The following is a 24,904-nucleotide window of genomic DNA, read 5'->3' as shown; positions in this document are numbered from 1 at the left end:
GCGCGGAGAGGTAAGGAGCGTCGGCACATACGAAGGAGAGGGATTGGAGCGTGTAATTCACGCGAGGGAAGAGAGAGTGGAGAAGTTGAGGGACCAGTGAGATAAATAAAAGCCCTAAAAGCATGATAAAATTGTATGGGTAGGTGATGTTACCCTAGATGAGCCCATTTCCTCAATAAATGAATTATATATATTAACCCTAACACTCTTTTTCCCTTTCCAAAGTTTACCACAGTAAAGTGTAAAAAAATATGGTTCACATAACCCTATTTATTTCTTAAAATATATATACAATAATCTTTTAATTATCATATGTGTACTATATAGATGTATTTTTAATATTGATTTCTGTTTTTTCGGTGGTAGAATCATCACATGGTACACCAACCTAATGGGATACCTATGATGTAAGCAAAGTTTAACAACACAAAAAAAGTTTGTTTTTCTTTAGGCCTTTTGCATATTCGATATTTTATAAAGCAATTAATTGGATGTTGACTCTACTTTGTTTATCAATTTCAATTACATAATTAATATAAATATAGATTTGGAATTTGACTGTTAGACAGCTATTGTGTTTTATTCTTTTAACGTAGCTAATGTTTGTTTTTTCCTTTAGATTTGTACATATTAACACACATATATTTAGAAGTTAGTTCATTAGGTTGTGTTAAATATTACACAAACGTATACTAACCCTTATTGAAAATAAAAATATTAGATCAGGTAAATTTATATATATTGCCTCGAAGAAAATAATAGTATACAGTTATATGAGTGATGACCTTTAGTGGGCTTTATCTTTTATAACAACACATTTCTCTCTCCTTGTTCCTGTATTTTTATAATATTCTTTATTCGGTAAATTGTTTTTTTTTTCCTTAGTTTTTTGTCGGCTTCGAAATTTTATAATATACATTATTCTTTCCAGAGAAATTTAGGTTTGTTACTTTAGTCTATTTTAGGGGGAAAATATAAGCTCCTTTTTTCTTCCCACTGCCATATATGTGATTTACTTTTGCCACATAAGATCAATTTTTCTTGTTTGGCGCAATTAATTACGTGTTTGACAAATTGTGAAGTATATACCAAAACGTGTTAATGATCCATTTGAATTTTGGATGCATTATTTACTTTTATCACGAAAATAGCACAATATATACACCCCTCTAAAATTTCTAGATAAAATTCATAATTTAATACCCAACTTTATAGAAAAGGAATTGAGCACATATTCGTGATGATCTTATCTTTTTGTATAAGATATATTAGGGGCGGAACGGAACCTATCTTCAACCAACCAAACATTTTATCTCGACCGTATAAATCAAGATTCATATAGTTTTGAATATTATCTTCAAACGTATTTGTAACTCGAGAAAAGGAGATTATATATATAATAAATTAATTAATTGATACACTTTTAGGTCTGCATACGTGCACAACTGCACATAAATAATTAAATAGGGTATATTACACAAGTTGATTAAAAATACATTAGTATATAAATATATGTATGTAAATATAGAGAGAGAAAGAGAGAAGCGGTAGCAAAGGGGAAATAAAAAAAGAGGACTTAAGATGAAAAAGGACAGCTTTAAGGAGATGCTTTGGCCACCAGCGATACCATCATTTAAGCTTTGCATGTGCCTCTCTGTTAGCATCTCGACAACCACATCAACCTTCTCTCTCTCTCTCTCTCCCCTTTTTAACTCTTGGATTTTTACTTCTTACACACACCCCAACATCATCATATTTATATGCGTATATACTCAGTTTCATGCATCTATGTGTACCAATCCCTTTGAGTTTGGTTGATCTCCATTTACAAAAATACTGAATATTTCACTCAAAACCTCAGTTGGGAAGCACGATCGTTTGGCCTTAATGTTTGATACACCCATTAGATGATAGATTGATAGCCAATCTCACTTGGCTAACCATTTTTTTTAAACCTAAGCTATCTGTTTTTTTTTTGGTGCGTAACCTAAGCTCTCTGTTAGAAAACATTGATCAATGCATCTATTATCAACGCTTATTTATTAATCTGAAGAACATGATGTTGCTGGCAAAAAAAAAAAAGAAAAAATAAAAAAAAGAAGAACATGATTTTGGAAGTCTTAATATTTTTCATTGAAGAGAACTCCCTTGATTGACTAAAGGTTTAGTTTGGAAAATTAATTAGTTTTTAATTATATTAATGATTTATGTTTTCACATATACATCAACGATTGATTCTAAAGTCAAAACAATTACATATCGTATATCTGAAATTTCTTAGTTGTAATTATAAAGAGGTGTTAAATGATGTAAGAGTTAAAAGAAGAAGAAGAGTTTCTTCAGGTTAGGGTGAACACCAGATAGGCAGAGATTACTATAGAAGCAGACTTAATTAACTAAAAAAAGAAGCTCATTAATCTAGTAATTAAAGAGTGGTAATATTGCCTGTTGATTTGCTTCGTGGGCCATATAAGACTATTCAGATATTGGAAACACGTATTTAATTAATTATACACGCATTCTCTGTGGGCCATTAAAATTCCTTATAAGCATTCGAGCTAGATTGAAAATATAATGGGTGTGATACGTTTATGCACCCAGGTATTCACTTGCGTACGGTTCACTATGTTGAGATGTGTAAGCTCCTAGACGATACACTTATCAGCAATCTGTTTGGTTCTCGAGACGGTCCAAACATTTAATCTGTTTGTATATATCAATAAAAATTCATAGTATTGAATCCATGATCTCACTAACTAAACTCATGGCCAACCTCTAATTTTCTTTTTCGAAAATGAGGACTGTGGCTTTAATTATTGCATTTTGTTTTAAAAGTTTGTGCTTGGCTTTTTGTGTTGAAGATTTACCAGTAATTCTGATTAGATGCTAAAGATTGTAATTTTATACGAAACAACACGCACAAACAGGTAAGCATAAAAAAACCGGAAACAAATAGTAACAGAATCTCAAGAGTATTTCCCTTAACCAAGAAGACTATTCATGATGGATTCGGTCGGACAAGAAACAAGTAATTATATTTTTTATTAGAAAAAAAGAAGAGAAGAGGATGCTATTCGCCATTGCAGGGTTATATAAATCTGTTGTGGAAGCTACTGTGAACACGTTAAAGGATTTTTGTGTATGGATCAATCGTAAGGAGTTTGAAATTTCATGAACCACAATCTCATCTCAGCTGTTCTTTCTTTTTAATCATTGTATTTTCTTCTCAGATGCATATATAATGATAATGCATGCATGTGTGTGTTTGCTACGTACGTATATATGCCTTTATCTTACTAAAGCTGTCGTTAAGATACTACTAGGTCGTAATTATGGTGGCAACGTAAGCCCTCAAACCACGATGATATCAATTAACTCCAACTTTTCCAACAAAATCCATCACCAAAACATGGAAATTCACGCTTGTGTTCGTGTTTTACGTGCGTGCAATATATTTTAAATACTAAAAGAAAAATTACCAGAGAATGTTTAAAAGCTTTGTTCTAATTATCTATTTTTAGATCTTTTTATAATATTTATTTTTTACCAGAACTTCAATAATTTTAAAATATAAATTCACTAAATGTGAACTACATTGATTAAATTTGTATATATTCTTTCTTACGTCCAAAATAATCTTTATATCTTATATTTTAAATACCAATTTTTTCATAGCATTTTAGATATGAAAACCAAAATGATAGAAACCTATAAGGAGTTACACTAGAGATCTAGAATACACCTTTTGCAAAATTACCATTAATTAATTTTAAATTTCTACAGTTAAATTCATTTTTAAATGCTTCATAATAGATTTTGTGAACTTTTCTATCAATAAAATGCATTATGGGTATCTAGGGAATTTAAAAATATATATGATTTTAAATTAAAAATAAATACTCAAATTAATCATGATTCACGCAAAAATTTATGCTTTTTATTTTATTATTTATGTTGGAGTTATTTATATGATAATAATTAAAATCCATTTGACTATAAATTTGGTGAAATAGTTTCATCTTTAAATGATATAAACATGTCACGTCCGATGATCGATCCAATGAAAATGGTGGTCCGAATCAATAAAAAAGTATCTTTTCTTTCTTCGTATTAGGTTTAAAAATTATGTAAAATCTTATTACAATAATATTTTTCTAGATAATAAGTTTTTAGGTAAAAAACCAATAGATATGGTGGTTTTTAAGCGTCCTTAAATAAAAAAAGTGAGTCTTAAATAGTAAACTACTTGGTAGTAATAGTTCATTTTTAGTAGGGAATGGGGAGACAATGCCTCCTACAATTTATTCGTGTCACAAAGAACAATATAGGTACAAACTTGTCGAGCAACATCATACAAAAACAACTCAATACAATTTGGAGCAATTTAAAAATAGAGAGAACGAACAGTTAAAAAGTTAATCCATCGACAAAACAATTATCTTCTTTATATACATGTGAAATCCAAATATTCAATTCCACTTACAAACGTACCAGAAAAAATAAAAGATATGCATCACTAATCCCTATATTAAAAAATTAACTACTATTTCCTATTCCACTTTCAACTCTAAACGAGTGATGACTCCCCTCTCCCAGACAATATACAACCCTGGTAGTAGTAAATCCTTTGCTTAGAGTGGGCATGCTGTCACTAAATCTGTGGAAAATTAATTTATTTACCATTTGAATAATTTTCTCAATAAATAAAACCACAGTGTTCAAAATTTTAATTCATGAGGCAATATCTGATAGTAAGATATAAAAATGACAGGTTGTTCAATATCCCTAGGCGAATACCCTATTTTTAAGCCATTACCTAAAATCTTGGTTTGAACCCAAAAAGCATTTCGTGTGAGCCACACGATCCAGCGCATCTTTGTTTCTGAAAAAAGAAACACACACATACATCATTGATATAGTTAAATGTAATTGACCAAGTCACATATTGAGATTTAAGATTATTTTACAAAAAAATAATTCTCGTTTTCAATCTTTAATACTCCCTCTATTTTATATTATAGGATGTTTTAGGCATTTTATTTTGTTTCACAATATAGGATGTTTAAGAAAATCAGTTCAAGTTTCTATGCAAAAATTTGTATAATTTGTGACTATTTAGATTCTGTAGTAGAACATATCATTAGTCAAATTATCTTTAACTATTTATTAAATTATGTTTTAATATAAAATATATAAAAACTAAAAAAATTAATTAATTTTTTAAACTTTGTATTTTTAGGCAAAACATCATGTATTTTGAAACATAAGGAATACATGGTTATTTTGGTTGGAAAATAAACTATTACTACAGTTAGTTTGTGATAAAGAATTTTTGCTGATTGTCTTAGCTGAGATTTACAATAGGAAAAATTTAGGGATTCGTACTTGTTTTTTTTTTTCCCACAACACCTTAAACGTACACGAATCCCAGATTTTACAGCTTTACCTTACACAAGTGACTAGTCTATGCTATTCATAACCGAAGTTTGTATTATTTATGTTAAAAACCGACATTATATGTGAATTATAGATGATTTTTTTTTATAATAATCTTATTGTTAGACATTATATTCTATAAAAAAACTACTAATTTCATATATATACCGCAAATTAATTTTGTTATTTTGTCTTTGGTACTGCATACATAAAGAAGCATTTCTAAATTGCTTACATTATTGATAATAAATCGTTAATCATGAAATTCTAAGCAAAATATATTTTAAGTAAATATATAGATAATTTTGAATTTTTATGAATTGCCATTTGGTGTTGTTTTCAGATTACCATTTTCTAAAATTCTATAAGTTTCACAAGCCTTTGGCATAGAAAAACTTTCTAAACCAATATTTTCGGTTATTAGAATTTCTTGTCAAAACAGAACAAAAGGTGATACAAAAAAATTGTTATAGGTCAGTCAAACATAGATTGCCAAATTAATTTTCGAAAAAAATCTTTTGCTATCATTTCTTAAGATCCAGTTACCTGATGAGCTAATATAAATCTTAAAATTTTGAAAAGTCAAAAAAAAAAATTCGAAGAAAAAAATTCAGATAAAACAAAGTCATATTGTTAGTAATTACTGTTACTTCTTTGGACTACCTCGTAAGTCGTATCTAGGACTGGGCATTCGGGTATGCGGGTCGGGTTCGAGTAAAACCCGATCGGGTACGGGTCTTTCGGGTAGAGGAGTTTAGGACCCAATAGGGTAAATCTAAAATATCGGTTCGGTTTCGGTTCGGATCTAATCGGGTTCGGATCAGTTCGGGTTTAGATTTTTAGAACCGCTAAATACCCAAAAAAATCGGGTACCCATCGGGTTCGGGTATTTTATACCCAAATACCCAAAATTTTACCAAATACCCGAATTTTATCCGAAATTTTATCCTAATATCCGAATTTTATTCGCAATTTTACTCTAATATCCGAGTTTCACCCGAAAATTTATCCGAATAACCGGAATTTTGTCCAAATATTTAAAAAATTTACAAGCATCTCGCGTATAAATATATTTTGTCTTAAATATTTAAATATAAGTGCATTTAATTTTTGGTAACTATTCTCGGATATTTAGATATAAATGTATTTAATTCAAATATTACATATATAAAAAATTTTATATGTATAAGTATATGTAATTTCAGGTAATCGGGTACCCGTTCGGGTATCGGGTTCGGATTGGGTTTTACCCTATACCCACGGGTACGGCAATACAAGACCCAATAGGGTAAATAGCTAATACCCGTACCCGCCCCAAACCGGTTTTTTCGGGTCGGTTTCGGTTCGGGTACTCGGGTACGGTTTTTTTGCCCAGGCCTAGTCGTATCTATATAAACTCGAATTTTGTGAAATAATGAAGGAGACTATTTAGAGCCAATCGAGTTACAGCTCAAACACACGACATAATATGTACCGTTTGCAGTATTATTATTACATCACAAAATTCCAACAGTTTCATTTGTCCTTTAAGCAATTAAGTTTTCTGGTATCATTTTTAGCGTTTATGGTTTCTTTTTCTTATGATGAAAAGAATTGTAAATCTAACGATCCATATAATCAATCTCTTCGGTCGAAAACTAAAGTATGAGTTGAGTTTAAAACTACATCGTCGTTATTGAGTTGCGGTATGAAATAAAAAGTTAAGAAATTCTGTTTGTATATATCTAAATACACTAAACTATCTCTCAAATATAATTATTGATCCATTTCGATTTCTTTGTGGTTTTAGATAATTTCATATTAAATTCTACTGCAACAAAACCAACATGCAAATAATTAAATTCTTCTCCATTGTCGAACTTATATTAAAATTTGGTCTACCCCTCTCAAAAACATTTATGGACCAACCATTTATTCTGTAAAAACATTAATTTTAAATTTTACCCATTAAAGAAAGCGAAGCATCCCAAAACTCAGAAACCGGCCACTATAAAAGAAAGGTACTATGAGACTGATTTGGCCTCTTGACAGCGTAGAATCTTGTAAAACCAACAAATTCCAAGCTCATTGAAGCAATCGATGATCCAAGTACGTAATTGGATCATTCTTTTAGTTGGTCAAAATCTATTTTCCGGACCCAACCAACTAGGATAGTTAGGACGGAGGTACTAAAACATTTAGACGTTCAAAAGTGGATTTCGCATATCAACCCAGGACGTGTTACAAATTTGATGGGTTAACCCGGTGGATAAGTAAACCGGCCCTCGAACCATCAACACCTGATACAGTCAAGTAAGTATCAACTAAAAACATGAAGCTTATAATTTGCCGGATTTTAAAATCGAATGCTTTAAATTTCAGCAATAATCTGGTTTTGGACTTAAATGATTCCGTTATCCAAAAATTTTAATCATATAAAAATAATCTAAAATAAAGATTAAATTATACTCTTGTTCAATCAACATAAGCTTGATATATATTGGGACTGGATCGTACAAACTTCTATCATCGTAACACAAGTTAATAATAATAGTTATCATCAATTTGATATTTCAACCCCGCCATATCAATTAACCTAAATAATAACCTTTATTTTTCATGTAACATTAAGTATTAAATCAGATATTCGTCCTCTTCAAATACAATAATCTCTAGCATTTTGGTTGTTTGTTATTTTCTATTAAATATATAATTTCACATAAAACCAAAAAATAATATAACTCCCAAACAATCAAAGATTATTTTCTATCTATAACATTGGTACTGTCAAAAATGTAAAATTTCATCAAATTAAAATGCGAATATAAACCCTATATTTGGAGTATTTATTTCCCTATTTTGATGGATAATCTTACGAAGACGACTTTTTATTATCTTGATGATGGTTCAGGCACGCAACTTTATGCCAAGCTTACGTGGCAACTTTGGATAGCCAAAAAAGAAAAAAGAAAGAGAGATCTTCGTTCGTATTCAACTATTTGTTCTTCATTCGTCGTAACACACAAAGCAAAACACAAAAATGAAAACTACTGATTTCTCTTCTTCTTCCTCTTCCGATCGCAGGATCGGTGCTCTGCTCCGTCATCTCACTGCCGGCTCAGATTCGGATCATCTGAGCTCCGTTTATGCCTCTCCGACATCTGGAGTCACCGGTGGTTCTGTTTTCGCTCATCTTGTTCAAGCTCCAGAGGATCCTATTCTTGGGGTACCTTCTTTTTCCTCTTCTTTGATTATGTATGTATGTATATAATTCTCAAACATATTCGACGAAGCTTGTGGATATGTGTGTCTTACGCTTTGGATCGGTTCGCCATCTCTCGATATATGAAATGCGAGAAGATCTCATGTTTATGCTTCTGAATCTTGGTGTTTTCAGCTCCAAGATGAATTATGATATGATTGTTTTGGTTATAAAATCAGTGCTTCTTATGTTTGTTGTAACAAAAAATGAATAGGTGACAGTTGCATATAACAAAGATCCCAGCCCTGTTAAGCTGAATTTGGGAGTTGGTGCTTACCGAACTGAGGTAATGGATACTATGAAGATTTCTCTCTTCTTTCCCCTATCTATCAATCATGCAAAGTAAACATTGATTTTGTATGTTGTCGTTAAAAATGAAAAGAAATTAATGGTTACAGGAGGGAAAACCTTTGGTTCTTAATGTTGTGAGGAAAGCTGAGCAGCAGCTTATCAATGACAGGTTTAGCCATCTTTCTTTTGGGTTTACTTTTGCTTCTACCCTTTATATATGTGTGTGTGTGTGTGCGTGCTTGATGATGTTGAATCTTGTTTTGTGTGTTAATCTGTAGAACACGAATCAAGGAGTATCTTCCCATTGTTGGATTGGTTGAGTTCAACAAGTTAAGCGCTAAGCTCATATTAGGCGCTGACAGGTAAAATCTTGTTTGATTATTCTTTATGTTCTCATCACTTTTTTTTCCTTCAGACAATTCTTTATGATTGGTGTTCTCATGTATGATTTAGTCCTGCTATTCGGGAGAATCGGATTACAACCGTGGAGTGTTTGTCTGGTACTGGTTCCCTGCGAGTTGGAGGGGAGTTTTTGGCCAAGCATTATCATCAGGTAGATGCTTAAGTCTAAATTCCTGTCTGATTGGATTTACTCATCCTAGAGAATTTCTCATGTAAAACTTGGATTCTTTTTCTTTGCTTTCCAGAAAACTATTTATATTACTCAGCCCACATGGGGAAACCATCCAAAAATTTTCACGCTCGCTGGTTTGACAGTGAAAACTTACCGCTACTACGATCCAGCGACGCGTGGGTTGAACTTTCAAGGTGAGACTACGGTGACTGTCGAAATACTGCTAAGTTCTATGCTTGATATTGCTGATATGCTTATATATCTTTCTGAATTTGTTTACGGCAACCTTTTTATCTTTGTTCACAGGTTTGTTAGAAGACCTTGGTGCTGCCCCAGCTGGGTCTATAGTACTTCTCCATGCCTGTGCCCATAACCCTACTGGTGTTGATCCAACCATTCAACAATGGGAGCAAATCAGGCAGTTGATGCGATCAAAGGGATTGATGCCCTTCTTTGATAGTGCTTATCAGGTACACCTGATGAATCCTTTTGTATAAGATCAGCTGATATTTAAGCCATTTTCCCTCTGAATCAATTGTTAATACTCGTCTCTCTTTTTGCATCGCAGGGCTTTGCAAGTGGAAGTCTTGATACAGATGCGAAACCGATTAGGATGTTTGTTGCTGATGGCGGAGAATGCCTCGTTGCTCAAAGTTATGCGAAAAACATGGGACTCTATGGAGAACGAGTTGGAGCTCTCAGCATTGTAAGAACCGGTTGCATTGCGAGAATTTATTTAAGAAACTCGTAGGAAGTTCTTTCTGACAAATAAGAAGTTGTTGTAGGTATGCAAATCAGCAGATGTTGCGGGTAGAGTTGAAAGCCAACTGAAACTAGTAATAAGGCCAATGTACTCAAGTCCTCCAATTCATGGTGCATCAATCGTGGCTGTAATCCTCCGTGACAAGAATTTGTTCAACGAATGGACTCTGGAACTGAAGGCCATGGCTGATCGTATCATCAGCATGAGAAAACAGCTCTTTGAGGCATTACGTACTCGAGGTAAGTAAGGTCTTATTGGTTTGTATAAGGACTGTAAATGGACATAGCTAATGAAATGAAAGTGAAAATCACGTGACAGGCACGCCTGGAGACTGGAGTCACATCATAAAGCAGATCGGTATGTTTACATTCACAGGGTTAAACCCAGCTCAAGTCTCCTTCATGACTAAAGAGTACCACATCTACATGACCTCCGATGGGTAAGCGCCTGCCTCTCTTCTTCATGTATTAATTTTCTTGAAATTTGTCTAACTTGGTGTGTGATTGATATAAAAAGGAGGATAAGCATGGCTGGTCTGAGTTCGAAGACTGTGCCGCACCTTGCAGACGCTATTCACGCTGTTGTCACCAAAGCCGTCTGAGAAACCGAACACCACCGTGACCACTTTGATCAAAGCTTCATAATAAAGATTTTGTGCTTTTCTTTCTATTATAGCATTTCCGGCAGTGACAAGATAAAATGTCCTTACTATTATTATTATTATTATTATTTCATCCCAGCTATTAATAAAGTACGCAAGAGAGCTTTGGTGTCTCTTCTACTATTACTTACAATTCTTTTTGGTTTCTTATCAGAGTCAAATGTTAAAGACAAAACATTTGAGATTTAAGCTGGTGAATTAGAATACAGTTCATGAAGAGTCTAAGCTCGATTTGAAGTAACAGAGAACATGCTGTGTTACTACAGTCGGTATATAAATACTCATATACTCCCATCTGTGCACTGTATAAGTTCTTTTCACAAAGTATACGGACGTCTATGTAAACATACTCATTGCAGGCAATATGAAATATGTATATATATTGAACACAGAATTTTACATAAAGTCACTCCAACTGATCCAATAAAAAGAAACAAAGAAAAAAAAATATGATCCAGCCAGGGATAATTCATAAAAGATGCACATACATTTTTATACATTGTTCATGTATATGCATTTTGCATATTATGTATGAGCTTTTGGCATTTTACCTACATCCCTTCAAGAGGTAGGATGAGACTTCTTCTGTTGTTTTGATGGGAGACTCGCAATCGTTGAAGTCCAGCACTCGACGCTCCGCCTATAGATTGAGAAATGTTCAAAACCCAAAATCAGTGGAGCACAAAACTTTAAAGTCATAATCTCAAAATCGTCTACTTAGAGAGCGACTGATTTGTAGAGTATGTATATACCAGTAGAGGATCATTGTTCTCTTTATCCAATTCCTTCTTCTGCCTCGCATTATCATTAGTTGGTGAAATCGAAACTTCCATTGCATCTGCAAAAGCTGCAAATGCACTTGTATGTTCATTTCTCTGTGTCATCACTCCTATGCTTCTCTCCCCAGGACTGAAAATGTAGCCCATGTCCTGAAAATTGAGCACAAGTTGCCTAAGGATAATAGGTCTATATATATGGTATAAAAGAATTTGACATTATGCACCCATGAAGTAAAAATGTTGAATATATAATAGAAGGATCTAAGGCAATATCAAATACCTCGATAGTAATATCTGTGTCAAACCTTGGGCTGGGCAAGAGAGAGTTTATGTAAAATGGAGATTTCCAGGCTGAGGGAGATTCAAGACCTCTCCTGAATGGAGTTCCACAGAATCTGTAAATGGACCCAAAAAAAAGAAGAAACAAAATCATTGCAGCAAGAAATGAAAGCAAATAGAGGAAAAGGAATATTTTAGTAAGGGTGGTATAGATGTACATGCTAAAATTCTCATTGCTTGTCCCATTGTCAACAAGATGACCCTCCTTGCTTCTTGCTCGAGAAGGCGAATTAATCACTAAACAAACACTTGAAGGGGAATGATGTTCTTTGTTAGACGTAGCCATGAGAGTTCTATTCAATTGATTTCTTGGGGTTGAAACTTGCGTCTTCTCTGCTTTAGTAACTGATTGACCAGGAGAAGACAGGACTGGCTTGCCGGTGTTGTGATCAGAAAGAAAACCAGAGAAAAATTCAACCTGCATAAGATTTGATGCATCATAAAGGTTATGTGTTTTAGTTACATCTAAAATATATTGCTACAATGAAGATTTTAACACAGGTGACAAAATGACATGGTTGGGGACAAAATCTAGTGGAACAGAGTTTGTGTAAAGCATTAGCGCAAGGGCAACATATATTCAAATGCTTAAAGGAAAGAAAGAGACTTACATTTTCAACATCTTGTTCAGAATCATCCTTTTCCCTGACATTTGCCTCCATGCAAGTTTGATCTGCTTTCTCAAGCGATTTTCTGATATGCATGGTTTCTTCTGGCATTCTGTGACTAAAGAGTGAAGAAGGCTTCCAATTTTCTTCACCTTCTCCACTTAAAATTTGAAAGTGGTTTTCTCTATCTCCATGAATGACACCAGTGCTATTTCCGAAGATAGATTGTCGATTCTCACTCTCATCAAACATCACATCTAGACGTGAAAAATCTTTTGCCAGACTGGCTGCTATATCAATTTCAAGCTTTTTATCACTTCTTTTCTCAGATAACGGTGTCAGCAGATCACGGGTCCGTTTCCTCAGGATTGACTGTGCACCAACTAACGTCTTCTTCTCAGTGGGAGATTCCCACAGTCGAAGGGGACTCATGCACGTCATGGTGGACATCAGTAGCTTGCGTATGCCAAGAGGGCTATAATCGTGTAGAGGATCGTTTTTGGATTGTAGCAGATCACAGCTGAACACAGGTAAGTCCAAGCTTGGAAAACCAAGACTAGATGATGCCCCCGTATCCTCATGATGCTGCTCGCTTGTCATGTTTGGCTCATGCTTAGGAAGAGAGTGTGGCCTATCTTCTGCCAGAGAAGCAAAATCATTCACTGGAACCAACTTTTTGGGATCACTCACATGATATGATTGATCTTCTTCGCTGGAGTTATTGGTTCCTTCATCAACACAAGTGGAGATTGATGAATCATCGATGCATATGAAGCTACCATTTCCATTTGTTGTGCACTTTGGTACTGCCTCAAAAGGATGACATATCAATCCAGATGACTTCTTGCTATACTTGTCGGGTGATATGATTAAGGGAGCTGGCCGAAGAGTTTCTTTGCCTGAGGCGGCCGTTGCAATGAACCTTGAAGAAGAGCTCTGCGTAGGAGATTTTGTAGCTTCTGATATCTGTCTGTCTGAAGCTGATGCACACAAGATAGGATCTCGACGGTCTGCCTGGTCAACCTGGTTTGGCTCTTGGGTCAAAGATCTAGAAACACTGTGCCCTTCACTCTCTTGATCAGGGAAAAGTACCCTGCAACATTCCGTTTCAGGTGTCAAAACATTTGCTGAGTTGGTGTAAGTAGCCACATCAATATTTAATGTGGAGTTTGGAGCTCCCAGAGTAGATTCCTTGCTCTCCTTCATGTATGGCATTGGTATCTCTGACATATCATGTCTTATCTCCAGTGAAATATCCGAGAGTTCCTGAAAATCAAATTGGTAGTCCTGGCTGGGAGAAGTTGAGACATTATGATCAGGAAACTGTGAACAGTCTTCCATGTCATAAGAGACTTCTGAGATGGAGACTGAGATATCTTCCAATTCCGGATAGAAATACTGATCTGAATGATATACAGTTTGCTCATTCTCTTGAGAGTTTCCACAGGGGTGGAAATCATGCCCCATATTTATGGCTCCATTTTGAAAATCTCTTGCAGATAGCGAGCAGCCAACCATGCTTGAATTTTGACGGCTGTCTATTTCGTTCTCTTCCTGTCCGTTTAGGCAGCCATTTCCATCTATATTACTTTGCATAAAACTTGATTGTAATGTGGAACTTCTCTCATAAGGAGCTAGAGGCATGGCTTGGTACTGATCCAAAATGCCAGACGACATGTAGGAATCAAGTTTCTTCTTAACTGAACTGTGCCAGTGATTTTTAATTCCATTATCCGACCTGTTGATAACATAGCAAAAAACTATATTACTAGAACTAATAGAAGATGTACCATAAAATTGAATAAAGATGTACGCTGATTTTCAAATGCGAATAATAATTAGTACCTTCCAGGCAAGAACTTTGTTAACTCTGCCCATCTGTTACCGTATATTTGATGAGCACGAATCAGAACCAGCTCTTCTTCTTGAGTCCAAGCTTCTTTGTTTATGGCAGGATTGAGATGATTGTGCCACCTATATCAATTACAACCTTCACAGTTAAAATCTAGAAAAGAGTACAAAAACTTTCAAGTGCTAGTAAAACACTGTTTTCCTAGAGATTGAACTTTCTATAAGCATACCTCTCTCTACATTGCTTTCCAATACGGCCAGGTAAAAATCGAGCAATAGTGGACCACTTCTTCGGCCCATATTTTTCGATTAACTGAACGATCATTTCATCTTCCTACACACATGTCAAACGAGAGAAATAAACAGTCATCAGAGATGTTTAAAAATTCAAAGTAAAGAGGGACAAGTATGCAAGATGCACACATAGTGAAGGAAAAAACTATGTCACCTCCTTCGTCCACGGCCCTTTAACAAGTTCAGGATTAAGGACCTTCTGCCACCTGTGGAGGCACTGGACATCAGTTCGATCCTTGAAGTATTCAGCTGAAAGTTAAGAAAGCAGATCAGACAAATACGTGACTTTCAATTAGACAAGAAAGAATACCGTTCACTTCAGTAAATCAAAACAAAAAAATGAAAAGCATGTCAAATTGTTAAATTTACCTATCTTCTTCCAGTTTTTTCCTTTGAAACTATGGACAGCTTTTCTCAAGATCTCATCCTGAAAATTTGTTTGTTATAAAATTAGCAAATATGCAGATCATAGAGTGTGAAGATGCATATATCCATATGTTTACTTCTTGGATCTCTCATGATAAATGATATTATGGAAATGAACAAACACAGGGCAGACTTTGTTGCATATATCAAGCACGTTAGACCAGTTTAATCGGCTATAATGACATAGGATGGGACAAACTTGTAAGAAAAAACTGATGGAAACATAAATTTCACCTCTTCAGCTGTCCATTGACCTCGAGTTGAACGTCTTGCAGGGCCACTAGTCCTCCTGTAAAATCCACACAAATTGTCATGCAACTCAACTCTAGGTGTCAATCTAGTAGGAAGTAGATAAACACAAAGAGAAAGGTATCAGAAAACTTGTGTGATATGTAGGGGACATGAAAACGCTCTATTGACCTTATTCATAATCTACTGTGGCAAGTTAACGATTTATTAGTTAGTATGAAAAGAAAAAAAAGAAGCATACCCGTGACGGGATTTCGGGATCCCTTCGTGAGGGGCTGAGATAGTTGAAGACTCACTTTCCATAGCTTGTCAATGAAAATGCAAAAATAGTTACCCCAATTCCCATACGTTGCCTTTCTTCTCTGCAATGTTGTGAACTCCAAAACATTATCTATCAAAACTATTGTTCCCTCCTTTGCACCATCTCACAATCTTCCTAAGATAAATTGTGAAAAGAAAAAAAAATAAAGGAATCAGCTCCGAGAAAAATCGGTCGCTATACCATCAGGACAAAACACACTCGAAGCTTGAATTTTTTTTTAGAAATAACAAAATGGTGTTTGCTTCACTTCTGAAACTTGGTAATAGATCCAAACCCCTCTATTTGTGAAGTTTAGTTCGTAATAATTTTTAAAAGAGCAAATTATTTATTATTTTGGATCAATTAGACAAATAAATTCAAAATCGCATCATACCCAAATCAACCTAGATTCAAAGATCAATCACATCTCGAACTATGAAGTCAGAAAACAAACCTATGCGAGCTTTAGAAATGGAACTAATCAGAAATCGAAGAGAGACAATGACGATACCCAGAAACTGGAGAGACCAAAATGTCCAAAGTAAATCCAATCTCCGATGGATGATAAATGTTCACAATCTGAGTTGTGAGAGAGAGAGAGAGTGATTGAAAATTTTCCAGAGAAGATAGATAATGAGAGAAATCTAAACGGTCGGCAGAGCTATTTTCAAAACAAGAATGGCGGAAATTCGAAATTATTAAGTCTTCTTCAACAAACCCTATAGACAAACAACAACAAAGTCAATAATAAACGTTTGGTCTTCTTCTTTTTTTTTTTTTTTTTCAGCGGCTCTCAATCTTAATCTCAGCCGTCCATTTCAAATATTTTCGGTCACGTGTCTCCTATCTTTTTATACTGTAGTATTTAACGGACATATAATTATTTTGTTTCTTATCTTTTTTTCCCTTCTTTTCCCCTTTTTTTCAAATTTTCACCCACATTTATTTAATACCCTTTGATTTCCAAGTACACCAATAGTTGGATTATTGATTCAAATCACCTTAGGGGCCACCAGAATTATTTCAAATCATGGGACTTTTAGGGTGGGATCATATATCAACTAGCCAACTTAACATTGTTACCAAAAAAAAAAAAACTAGCCAACTATGGTCGCTAAACAAGTAGTAGTATACGCACTAGCCCGCTCGCTAACATGCAGGTAAAAACCCGATAGACAGACACACTGCAATCGACAGCAAACTGATTCACGAGATTGCTAAAATCTTGCGACAGGGCTGTTAAGATTCAACCCGCGAGTTTTAACAATCGCAACAATGATCAATAGAGTGATTCCGAAACCCAAACCAAGACACTAAGGATGTACCTAAGCCCAACCACGTGAATTGATTCTAGGCAATATTTTGCAAAAAGTGAAACTGTAGGGGTAGTAAAAAAACAATCAGGTAACACAGCAATGCAAAGTAAACCATGATTGCACCAGATCACTGTGTTATATATATAGAATATAATGCTCTCCTTTATCTCACAGATCAGATTCAAGCCTATTGAAACATTTCAATGGACCAAGGAGTCCAAGAACCAGATTATGGTTTTAACTTTTAGGTCTTCAAGATTTTTTGAAAGAAAACATAAAACCGGACAACCATCAACATCATAATTAAGGCGAGTAGAACATCATAAGCCTTCTTTGAAGGACGGTACCAGATCACCTCTGGCAGAATGTTACCGACTTGGTTTGTTTTTTCTCATTTCTTCAGAGCTTTTACATGAAATCGTCTTCCAGTTCTTGAAGCGATTTGTTGCTTGAAGCAATGTCTTTGTTCGATGTCATTTTATCAGTTACCATTAGTCCCTTGTAACTCCTCATCTCTGATTGCCTCTCCTTCTCAAGCCTATCTATCTCTTCACGTTTCTTCTGCAAAACCCAGACACAACTAGGATTTCAGTGAAAACCTTAATCAAAGACGTTTATCTGATAACGACCAAAAAAGACACTGACCTTCTCCCTCAGATGTTGTTTCCTCTCTGCCCTTTCTGCGGCATTCACTGCTTCTCTCTCGGCTTCAAAACACGGTTATGAACAATCATATTATTTTAATAGATCTTACAGTTATACTGACTGGAAAAACTACAGACACTTAACTGACACTTAATATGCAGGGAAATTGTTAAACGAGAAAGATGTATGTATGATCTTCTATCTATTGGAATTAAAGAAAGAGCCCACAAACCAAAGTCTTACCCCTCAGATCAGGCGTTCTTTCAACTTTTGTTTTGTTCAATCTGTTAACTATTTCATTGACTCGCTTCTCCACTCTGATAGTCCGGACCTTGAAGACACAAATATCAGTTAGGTATCAGCATTGCATTAAGCAGTTTCCATGTATGCACAGCCAAAATTGCGGGAGAGATAAAGAAGCTTACCATCTTTGAATTGTGGAAACCAACTTGACCAACATCCATGGAGGCAGTTTTCTTCAAGTTAGACCACGGAGTGTACACAACATCAACGTTGTTCACCTTGTTGCCTGGCACATAATCCCAGACACCAGTCGGTAAGAAAACAGAAAATAGCCTATATCTGCCCTCCTTCTAGAAAACAAACTGGTACTCTAAGACTAATGGTTATGCAAATGTTAAGTTCACGACAAGTAGAAGAAAGAATTCAGATTTTACCTTGAATGGAGTTAGCTTTCACAAGCTGAGCACAGTCCTCCAGCACACCTTCACTAATGTCATCAAAACTTTGGCCTCTGTGAAGCCTCAGGTAAACATGAGCTGACGACATTTTATCCACGTGAAACCTGCATCAAATGAAAATTACTTTTAGCAGCTTGGTCGTGAAGCCCCTAGTTTTTATATAAAGAAAAATAAATATTTCAAATTAGAAGGTAAAAAACAACTCATACATGTCACAGATTGACATTAGCAAGAAAAGAATGAGCGTAAAGTAGAAATGATGTACCATAAGTTTACTCATACCCCTCAGTTATAAATCAACTTACTAAACCGCAAAAGAAATGCTAAGCAGCAGCAATAGCAGCATATGATCAATAGAAATGCTAAGAAACTCATATAGTTTATTTTGAAGAAAAGGAAGCTGTCAAATAGAAAAACAAACCCTTATCATACAAACACCAAAGTTTGAATATAGCCAACACAGCATGAATGGGCAATAGACAAGCCGAAATACAGCTTTCAAATAGGGGTGAGTTCACAGCTTCCAGTAAATCCATAAGTCTTACTTAAAGAAGGACTAACCAAATAAACATTATCAAGGTATTATATGGAAACTGCAAAACCAGACCAAACTACATTTCATTAGTTTCCAATCATCACCAGACTTAAGCTCACTTTTTGTTTCAGAACCCCAAGACTCGCGATGAGGGGGCTTAATATTTCCATCTTCCTTTTCATTACGAGTTAAACATAGGGACAAATATCTATTTTCTCAGTCAATTCTAATCCATCTCTCTCAACAAAACAAAGAATTTCAGAAACAGTAACTAACTACATCCCTTGAGCAAAATTTTGTTTAAAAAGTTTGAATGAAGATAACAAAATTTGATATAAATTTATAAGATAAGAACAACAACCCATCGAAAGGACTCAGCACATAGTAAACTCAGTGAAATAATCAAAAACTAAAACGTTTTTCTTATGTTGTTGTTCAAAACAAAACCTGAACAAAGTTTGACCACCATTTTCTTCCTCTCCTATTCCCATTATTCACCAAATAAATGAATCAACAATAGATCATGACATAACAAACAATCTGACCATAATAAACAACGAGAACAAACTCAAAAGCCAACTAAATAAACAATTGGGCTAATCCGAGAAAACTTCAGATTCAAACTACAATCGATGATCGGGAAAATTGAGAAAAAAGACGGCTTACCAGACATCTTCAGGGAAGCCGTACTTGATGAGCTCCTCGTTCTCGAACTTATCAAGCCCCATGAAGATGGTGTAGTCGCCAGCATCAGGTCGGGCCTTGAAGTAGAACACCATCGCTTCGATTCGACAAACGAACCAAATCGAATGGAGATCGAATCTAGGGTTTCCCCTCTCTCACTTCCCTTCTTCTTTCCCTAGAAGTTTACGAAATTGAAGAAATCGTAACCACTCACGACAATTAAAAACATAACAAAACAAAAAAAAACCAAAGCTGTTGACTTTTTTTCCTTCGGTCTCCTTATAAAACTATTTTTTCAAAACTAGCCCTTAATTTATACAAATCTAACTTTTGAGGCCTAAAACTTTTTATTTCATTTACTTCCTACAGATTCAAAATTTTATGTTGGTGACCATGAAAAACTGCACAACTTCATAGATTGATCATGCAATATCCAGAAGTCGACCCTTATGATGATCCGAGATTACATTTCAAAAAGAACATGTATTGAAGTTGTGTTCATATAGTTTCATTTGAAAGTTCCAAAGCTAAGGATAAAAAGTACATTTTCATAACATCTCAAAAAAGTATCTTTGTAACACAAATAAACGAAATCAAAGGTTAGGAGACTACAGAACTCAAAAAATATCATCGCATTTTACAACAAGTGTAGAGATCCATCCACAGAATTCTATTGATACATGGAGATTTAATTTTATTGAATGCTTTTCAAGGCAGACCAAATTTGGACAAGGCTGTTTCAAATACGGTTGTGAATGCCTGAGACGTACTCTGCTCGTCTGCTTTCACTTTTATCTGAGCTCTGGCGGATGAAGTGTTTATGATGCACTCAGCGAGATAGTTCGATGGTTCTGATTCCTTTTGAGCGAAAAAGAAGAATTTGAAGTTTGGAGATTGACCGCCCGATGCGATACAGTGAATGGAATGACTCTGCATGTGTCTGATAAGTGACTGTGGAACTGTTAAGGCCGCGATTCCCTGGGGATTCACAGAACACTCCTGTACACGAAGCTAAGAAAGTTACAATCTCGCAACACACAAAATCCCCAAGAATTTATGAAATCTTTCATGAATTAAGAAACACGGAAACAATTACGATTCCATATGCACCCAACAGTGTAAAAAATGCAAGGAACATGTTCATGAATTAATGTTAAAAACGCTCGTGCTAAGTTAAGCATATTGACAAAAGAGGAAGAAAAGCCAGTTAAACGATCGTCTTTCATAAGGCTAGAATGTACTTGGAAGCTGGAAAAGTAGCATCGCAAGGTAAAAGTTGTGGGAAAAAACCTGTGTTAATGATATTGGCAATTGGCGCCATTTTTGTTGGAAGGCACCTGGATCTAGAGCAGCTCTTGGGTTAAGTTTCAAAAGAGGCGATGATGGTGTTGGAGCAGGAGCTGTAGATAAACCCAAACCAAATAGATCATCAAACCCAAAGCTTGATTGTGGGGTAGTTGCGGATGTGGCGGGCCCGGAGATTGCAAGCTCTTGCATTTGTGAACTTATATTAGAGGAGCTTTCTAATGAAGGAGCCGTGTAAGCGGAACCATTGTTATTGGAAAGTCCTTTATTGTCATCCTTCTCGTCAATACCTAAAAGCAGGTCCTTGTCATTTGCCTCAAATTGCTGAGCTGGAACAATGTCGCTGGAGGCTTCAGGTGAGATGGAAATATTTCCAAGTTCGTCTGAAAACTCAAAGGGTCCTCGGTGTTCCTTATCCGTGAACATGTAAGATGGCTGCAAAAAGTCATTTTATTATGAAAGCAAATAAGGAACCCCTCTGAGTAATATAGGCTAATGAATGCATACTACTACTTTGGTTTAGGTAGTTAAGTCAGGAAAAATACCTTCTGGTATATCACAGAAAGGCTGTTAAACTCATCAAATATACGGTCTTTGATTTCACTGCTTTGAGTGTCAGCAAAGACTGAAACCGCCTGTTTTGGCGGACTAACAACACGTTCTGCCACGTGTACATCGTATTGCAGAACCCGATAGTAGAACAAGGCTCGGTCATGAACATCCTATGCCAACAGTAAATGTTGAATTAGTGATCCAATAGGCCAATGGTTTCAAAACAAGAGAAATTTGGAAGGGAAGATAGGACGATACCTGGTGAAAATCAGCAATACCTGCAGCTAGAGCTATTCCTAGGGCTTTCTGAGTCTCAGGTGCCCTCTTGAAAAAGCATTTCATTGCTGCAGTTAAGAGATGTAACCGAACCTGCTCAATGTCACAAATTGGGAACATAGACTCATGAGTTCTAACGCATAAACCATAATTTCAGTAGCAAGGAAAAACAGAAAAGTGATGCTTAAATACCTCAGCTGAATGCTCTTCCTCCCAGTTTTCTATCAGATTCTCCAAAACATAAGGAGCATCACTCATGTCCTGAGCATACTCACCCAACATCCATATAAGAGCCGCCTTGGCTTTCGGTTCCTGGATATTTTTGCTGCTGATACCCCCAACAACAGAAATGCAATCATGGCTCCATTGTGGATACTTCCTTAGAAGGTCCTTCACAAGAACCTAGAGGAGGAAACACACAAGTGGATTTGTTATGAAATGTAAAACAATATAGGTATCAATGTGATGGCCAATCATCTCCGTGAACAGTTCATATGATAGTTTACCAAAGTTTCAGCGGTCACATAGTCCTTTTCCATCTCCAGGAATTGAAGAAGTCTATCAACAATCGCATTTACATCATACTGTTGCAAAGCAATCTTCCCAACTGCCCGAATTGACTCCCTCGCAATTGCAATATCAACGTTTGCAGCATACTCACACAGTTCCGTCACTGAAAAGGAAACAGTACGAATTAGCCCAATCAAAGAGCCGGAAAAAAAAGGTTTTCTCGCTCCAGATTCCATATTGACATAATTTGAAATCATTACCAATTTCGTAAGTGTTGCTCTCATTTGCAACAGCAGTCAACATCTCAAGCTTCAACTTTTTGACATATGATGGTTCATTGTACTGGCAGTAGAAATGCTTATAGTCTGCGGCAAAGATGAATGGCGCACGAACAACCAAAAGATGAAGGTGGCTCAGGATTGCATACGATTGCTCTGGACTTCCAGAACTGACGAGAGTTAGAAGTGGGGATTTAATACGTTCATATACCTATTCAAGATCATTTGGCATTAGTTAGACAGTGATCATCTTAAACGATAACAAATCAGTGATGACTCTGATTGTTAAGATCTGATTTTCAAGCTTCCAGACTATGATACCAAAAGTAATATAATGCTTCACTATGTGAACAATGCAGAGACTATTTTTACAAATTTATTATCATGAAATTCCGCACATAACTAATTTCATCAGAAATAATTTCGATGATTAAAGATAAAAGAGGTGGACTTCGAACCTGTTGATGAACATCTGTCATGGAGAGTGTTAACTGTAAAAACACTTTGACTGTTGCCAAGACAACAGCTCCATTGGCATGCTGAAGTCTGTCTTCCAACAGATTCATAATGTCAAAAATATCATTACTATCTGACGGCACATATTTTACTGCCAACTCAAGTATAAGACATTGTGCCCATTCATTGAATTCCTTGATCCTGCAATGAAATACCACAATGGTAAAATTTGCTTCTCCCTTCTAAGATACCACTACAACAACAAGGTATACTGATAGACAGTTGAAGGAGGCGTGCTTAAGTACATACCGATTCAAGAAATAATATATAACTGGCTTGCTAAGCAAGGATTCCTTTTCCCGGCATGCTTCCTCAGAGTGGCTTGCTTCTAAACTCCAAATTTCTTGAAGTGCAGACAGGCAATTGGCAACTACCTGACAATATAATTTATAATTTATATTAAAAAGGCACAAATTATACAAAAAAAAAAGTGATTATGCTAGTGAGAGTCATGTCCAACTGCATTCAACCAAACATCCTAAATACAAAACAAAATTAACCTGAGCATCTGAATCATGAAGCATCAAACTTTTCAACGTTGCAGGAAAATCGGCATCAATGCATGTTGAGGCTGAGATGTGATAAAGCTTTAGTACTCCAGTAACAGCGATCGTTCTCACATAGCTGTTATTGTCCTTGAGCCCACTCCCCAAGGGACCAACCAGATACTCCACAAGGTTTGGCACTCGTAAAGAACACAAGCTCCTCAGAGCAAGCCCACGGATCATAGGGTCCTCATCTTTGCAATCCCTTTGCAGAAAATTAATCGTCAAAAGAGAAAGATCAGGGTTTCCTTTTGCATAGTTTCCAACATAAAGATAACACATCTTCTTCAGGACAATGTCAGATGTTGCAGAGCACATGACCATTTCTCCAAATACAGATGAGACGTCAATACCAATAGTCATGTACGATATTACTTTCTTGTAGAGGTCACGTTTGGAATCATCAACTCCTGGAGCTCTACTCCCAGCTAGTTGGCGAAGCTGGGTTTTCAGATCTGACACTTCGCTTTTCCTGATAAATAACAATTTCTCTTTTCAATTCATGCCTCATCCGACCAAATAGAGATCAGATTATCGAACATACTCACTGCATTTAGGAATCAGAATCTAAGTGGAGAAAATTCAAACTAATGGCTTCTTCTGATTCTACATTAACTTTTTCACATAAGTTAGCTCAGACTGGCAAAACTAGGCCCTAAAACTAGATCTGCTACATGAGAGCTCATGAATTTCTGGACTTAGTATACGAACCATACAGATCATAAAATTCGAGAACTAATGAGCTGGCGGACCACGCATGAAAAGAGATGATCGAATCATAAAATTGATCGCAGCTAATTATCTTAAAAATGTAAGGAAACAAGGTGAATTCAGTGCTATTGATCGATAGAGAAGCAGATATGTAGAGCATGAGTTACCCTGAAGGTTGGGACGGTGACGGATAACGCTGCGAAGCGGCCGGAGGAGCCATGGCTAATAAGATTGCGATTCAGATACGATAAATTATTACGCTGTGGTGAGATCCACCGGAGTATGAACGGCGAGATGTTACCGATCGGAAAGAATCCCACCGAGATCAGAAGCACGGGGTGATAAAATTGAGAGAGATTTTGGTTCACTGGTCTAAGTCTCGTCCGTGCTTGGAGAGGTGGAAGAAGATGCCAACGACCCGATTTTGCTATATACTCCTTACACTTTTGTTTTCTTTCTAATTTACCCCTTTATTCTTTAATTAAAAGATAGTGGCGAATTGATACAATCGTTGAAA

At 35.7% G+C, this 24,904-nt stretch overlaps 4 protein-coding genes across 9 annotated transcripts; 1 reads left to right on the top strand and 3 right to left on the bottom strand.

The window, feature by feature from the left end:
* The first annotated feature begins 8,340 nt into the window (after nucleotides 1-8,340).
* LOC9307549 (aspartate aminotransferase 3, chloroplastic) lies at nucleotides 8,341-11,099 on the top strand. Its single transcript, XM_002873471.2, has 11 exons — nucleotides 8,341-8,641; nucleotides 8,892-8,963; nucleotides 9,076-9,137; nucleotides 9,247-9,330; nucleotides 9,422-9,521; nucleotides 9,616-9,736; nucleotides 9,849-10,012; nucleotides 10,111-10,248; nucleotides 10,328-10,544; nucleotides 10,624-10,744; nucleotides 10,822-11,099. Exons 1-11 carry the CDS (start codon nucleotides 8,456-8,458, stop codon nucleotides 10,904-10,906), a joined length of 1,350 nt encoding a protein of 449 aa, XP_002873517.1. The 5' UTR covers nucleotides 8,341-8,455; the 3' UTR covers nucleotides 10,907-11,099.
* A 220-nt stretch (nucleotides 11,100-11,319) lies between these two features.
* LOC9307548 (transcription factor MYB3R-4) lies at nucleotides 11,320-17,158 on the bottom strand. 6 transcript variants are annotated; one of them, XM_021022320.1, is made up of 12 exons: nucleotides 16,268-17,158; nucleotides 15,754-15,948; nucleotides 15,498-15,552; nucleotides 15,207-15,264; nucleotides 14,992-15,086; nucleotides 14,774-14,877; nucleotides 14,538-14,666; nucleotides 12,696-14,430; nucleotides 12,243-12,502; nucleotides 12,026-12,140; nucleotides 11,719-11,895; nucleotides 11,320-11,606 (listed from the first exon to the last, which is right to left on the bottom strand). In XM_021022320.1, exons 2-12 carry the CDS (start codon nucleotides 15,813-15,815, stop codon nucleotides 11,514-11,516), a joined length of 2,883 nt encoding a protein of 960 aa, XP_020877979.1. In that variant the 5' UTR covers nucleotides 15,816-15,948; nucleotides 16,268-17,158; the 3' UTR covers nucleotides 11,320-11,513. The 6 variants fall into 6 exon arrangements, with proteins under 6 accessions (XP_020877979.1, XP_020877981.1, XP_020877983.1 ...); XM_021022322.1 differs by having other exon boundaries at nucleotides 15,754-15,944; XM_021022324.1 differs by having other exon boundaries at nucleotides 15,754-15,874.
* Nucleotides 17,159-17,243: 85 nt separating this feature from the next.
* On the bottom strand, nucleotides 17,244-19,975 carry LOC9307547 (coiled-coil domain-containing protein 25). The gene is made up of 6 exons (XM_002871431.2): nucleotides 19,677-19,975; nucleotides 18,452-18,579; nucleotides 18,200-18,303; nucleotides 18,018-18,105; nucleotides 17,775-17,836; nucleotides 17,244-17,690 (listed from the first exon to the last, which is right to left on the bottom strand). The coding sequence occupies exons 1-6, from the start codon at nucleotides 19,787-19,789 to the stop codon at nucleotides 17,538-17,540; spliced, it is 648 nt and encodes a 215-aa protein (XP_002871477.1). The 5' UTR covers nucleotides 19,790-19,975; the 3' UTR covers nucleotides 17,244-17,537.
* A 247-nt stretch (nucleotides 19,976-20,222) lies between these two features.
* On the bottom strand, nucleotides 20,223-24,869 carry LOC9309585 (beta-adaptin-like protein A). Its single transcript, XM_021022327.1, has 11 exons — nucleotides 24,555-24,869; nucleotides 23,632-24,148; nucleotides 23,381-23,505; nucleotides 23,074-23,272; nucleotides 22,598-22,826; nucleotides 22,334-22,500; nucleotides 22,020-22,229; nucleotides 21,810-21,920; nucleotides 21,545-21,721; nucleotides 20,985-21,434; nucleotides 20,223-20,693 (listed from the first exon to the last, which is right to left on the bottom strand). The coding sequence occupies exons 1-11, from the start codon at nucleotides 24,605-24,607 to the stop codon at nucleotides 20,403-20,405; spliced, it is 2,529 nt and encodes an 842-aa protein (XP_020877986.1). The 5' UTR covers nucleotides 24,608-24,869; the 3' UTR covers nucleotides 20,223-20,402.
* Between the last annotated feature and the right edge of the window lie 35 nt (nucleotides 24,870-24,904).

This window comes from Arabidopsis lyrata (genome assembly GCF_000004255.2).
Source record: "Arabidopsis lyrata subsp. lyrata unplaced genomic scaffold ARALYscaffold_6, whole genome shotgun sequence".
NCBI classification, from domain to species: domain Eukaryota; kingdom Viridiplantae; phylum Streptophyta; class Magnoliopsida; order Brassicales; family Brassicaceae; genus Arabidopsis; species Arabidopsis lyrata.
Note: the sequence above shows the minus strand (reverse complement) of the source record. Positions and strands in the feature narration are given on the sequence as shown.

Bases quoted from the DNA above. Each gene is read 5' to 3' on its own strand.
- LOC9307549 (XM_002873471.2), top strand. From the start codon at position 8,456: ATGAAAACTACTGATTTCTCTTCTTCTTCCTCTTCCGATCGCAGGATC. The intron at 8,964-9,075 runs GTAATGGATACT...TAATGGTTACAG, and splicing joins TTGGTGCTTACCGAACTGAG to GAGGGAAAACCTTTGGTTCT. The intron at 10,745-10,821 runs GTAAGCGCCTGC...TGATATAAAAAG, and splicing joins ATCTACATGACCTCCGATGG to GAGGATAAGCATGGCTGGTC.
- LOC9307548 (XM_021022320.1), bottom strand. From the start codon at position 15,815: ATGGAAAGTGAGTCTTCAACTATCTCAGCCCCTCACGAAGGGATCCCG. The intron at 15,087-15,206 runs GTAAATTTAACA...CTTAACTTTCAG, and splicing joins AAAAAACTGGAAGAAGATAG to CTGAATACTTCAAGGATCGA. The intron at 11,607-11,718 runs GTATATACATAC...CTCAATCTATAG, and splicing joins AGAACAATGATCCTCTACTG to GCGGAGCGTCGAGTGCTGGA.
- LOC9307547 (XM_002871431.2), bottom strand. From the start codon at position 19,789: ATGGTGTTCTACTTCAAGGCCCGACCTGATGCTGGCGACTACACCATC. The intron at 18,580-19,676 runs GTAAGCCGTCTT...CATTTGATGCAG, and splicing joins GGCTTCCCTGAAGATGTCTG to GTTTCACGTGGATAAAATGT. The intron at 17,691-17,774 runs GTCAGTGTCTTT...TGGGTTTTGCAG, and splicing joins AACAACATCTGAGGGAGAAG to AAGAAACGTGAAGAGATAGA.
- LOC9309585 (XM_021022327.1), bottom strand. From the start codon at position 24,607: ATGGCTCCTCCGGCCGCTTCGCAGCGTTATCCGTCACCGTCCCAACCT. The intron at 24,149-24,554 runs GTAACTCATGCT...GTTATTTATCAG, and splicing joins TCACCGTCCCAACCTTCAGG to GAAAAGCGAAGTGTCAGATC. The intron at 20,694-20,984 runs GTTTTTTCCCAC...CTTCGTGTACAG, and splicing joins TGCCAATATCATTAACACAG to GAGTGTTCTGTGAATCCCCA.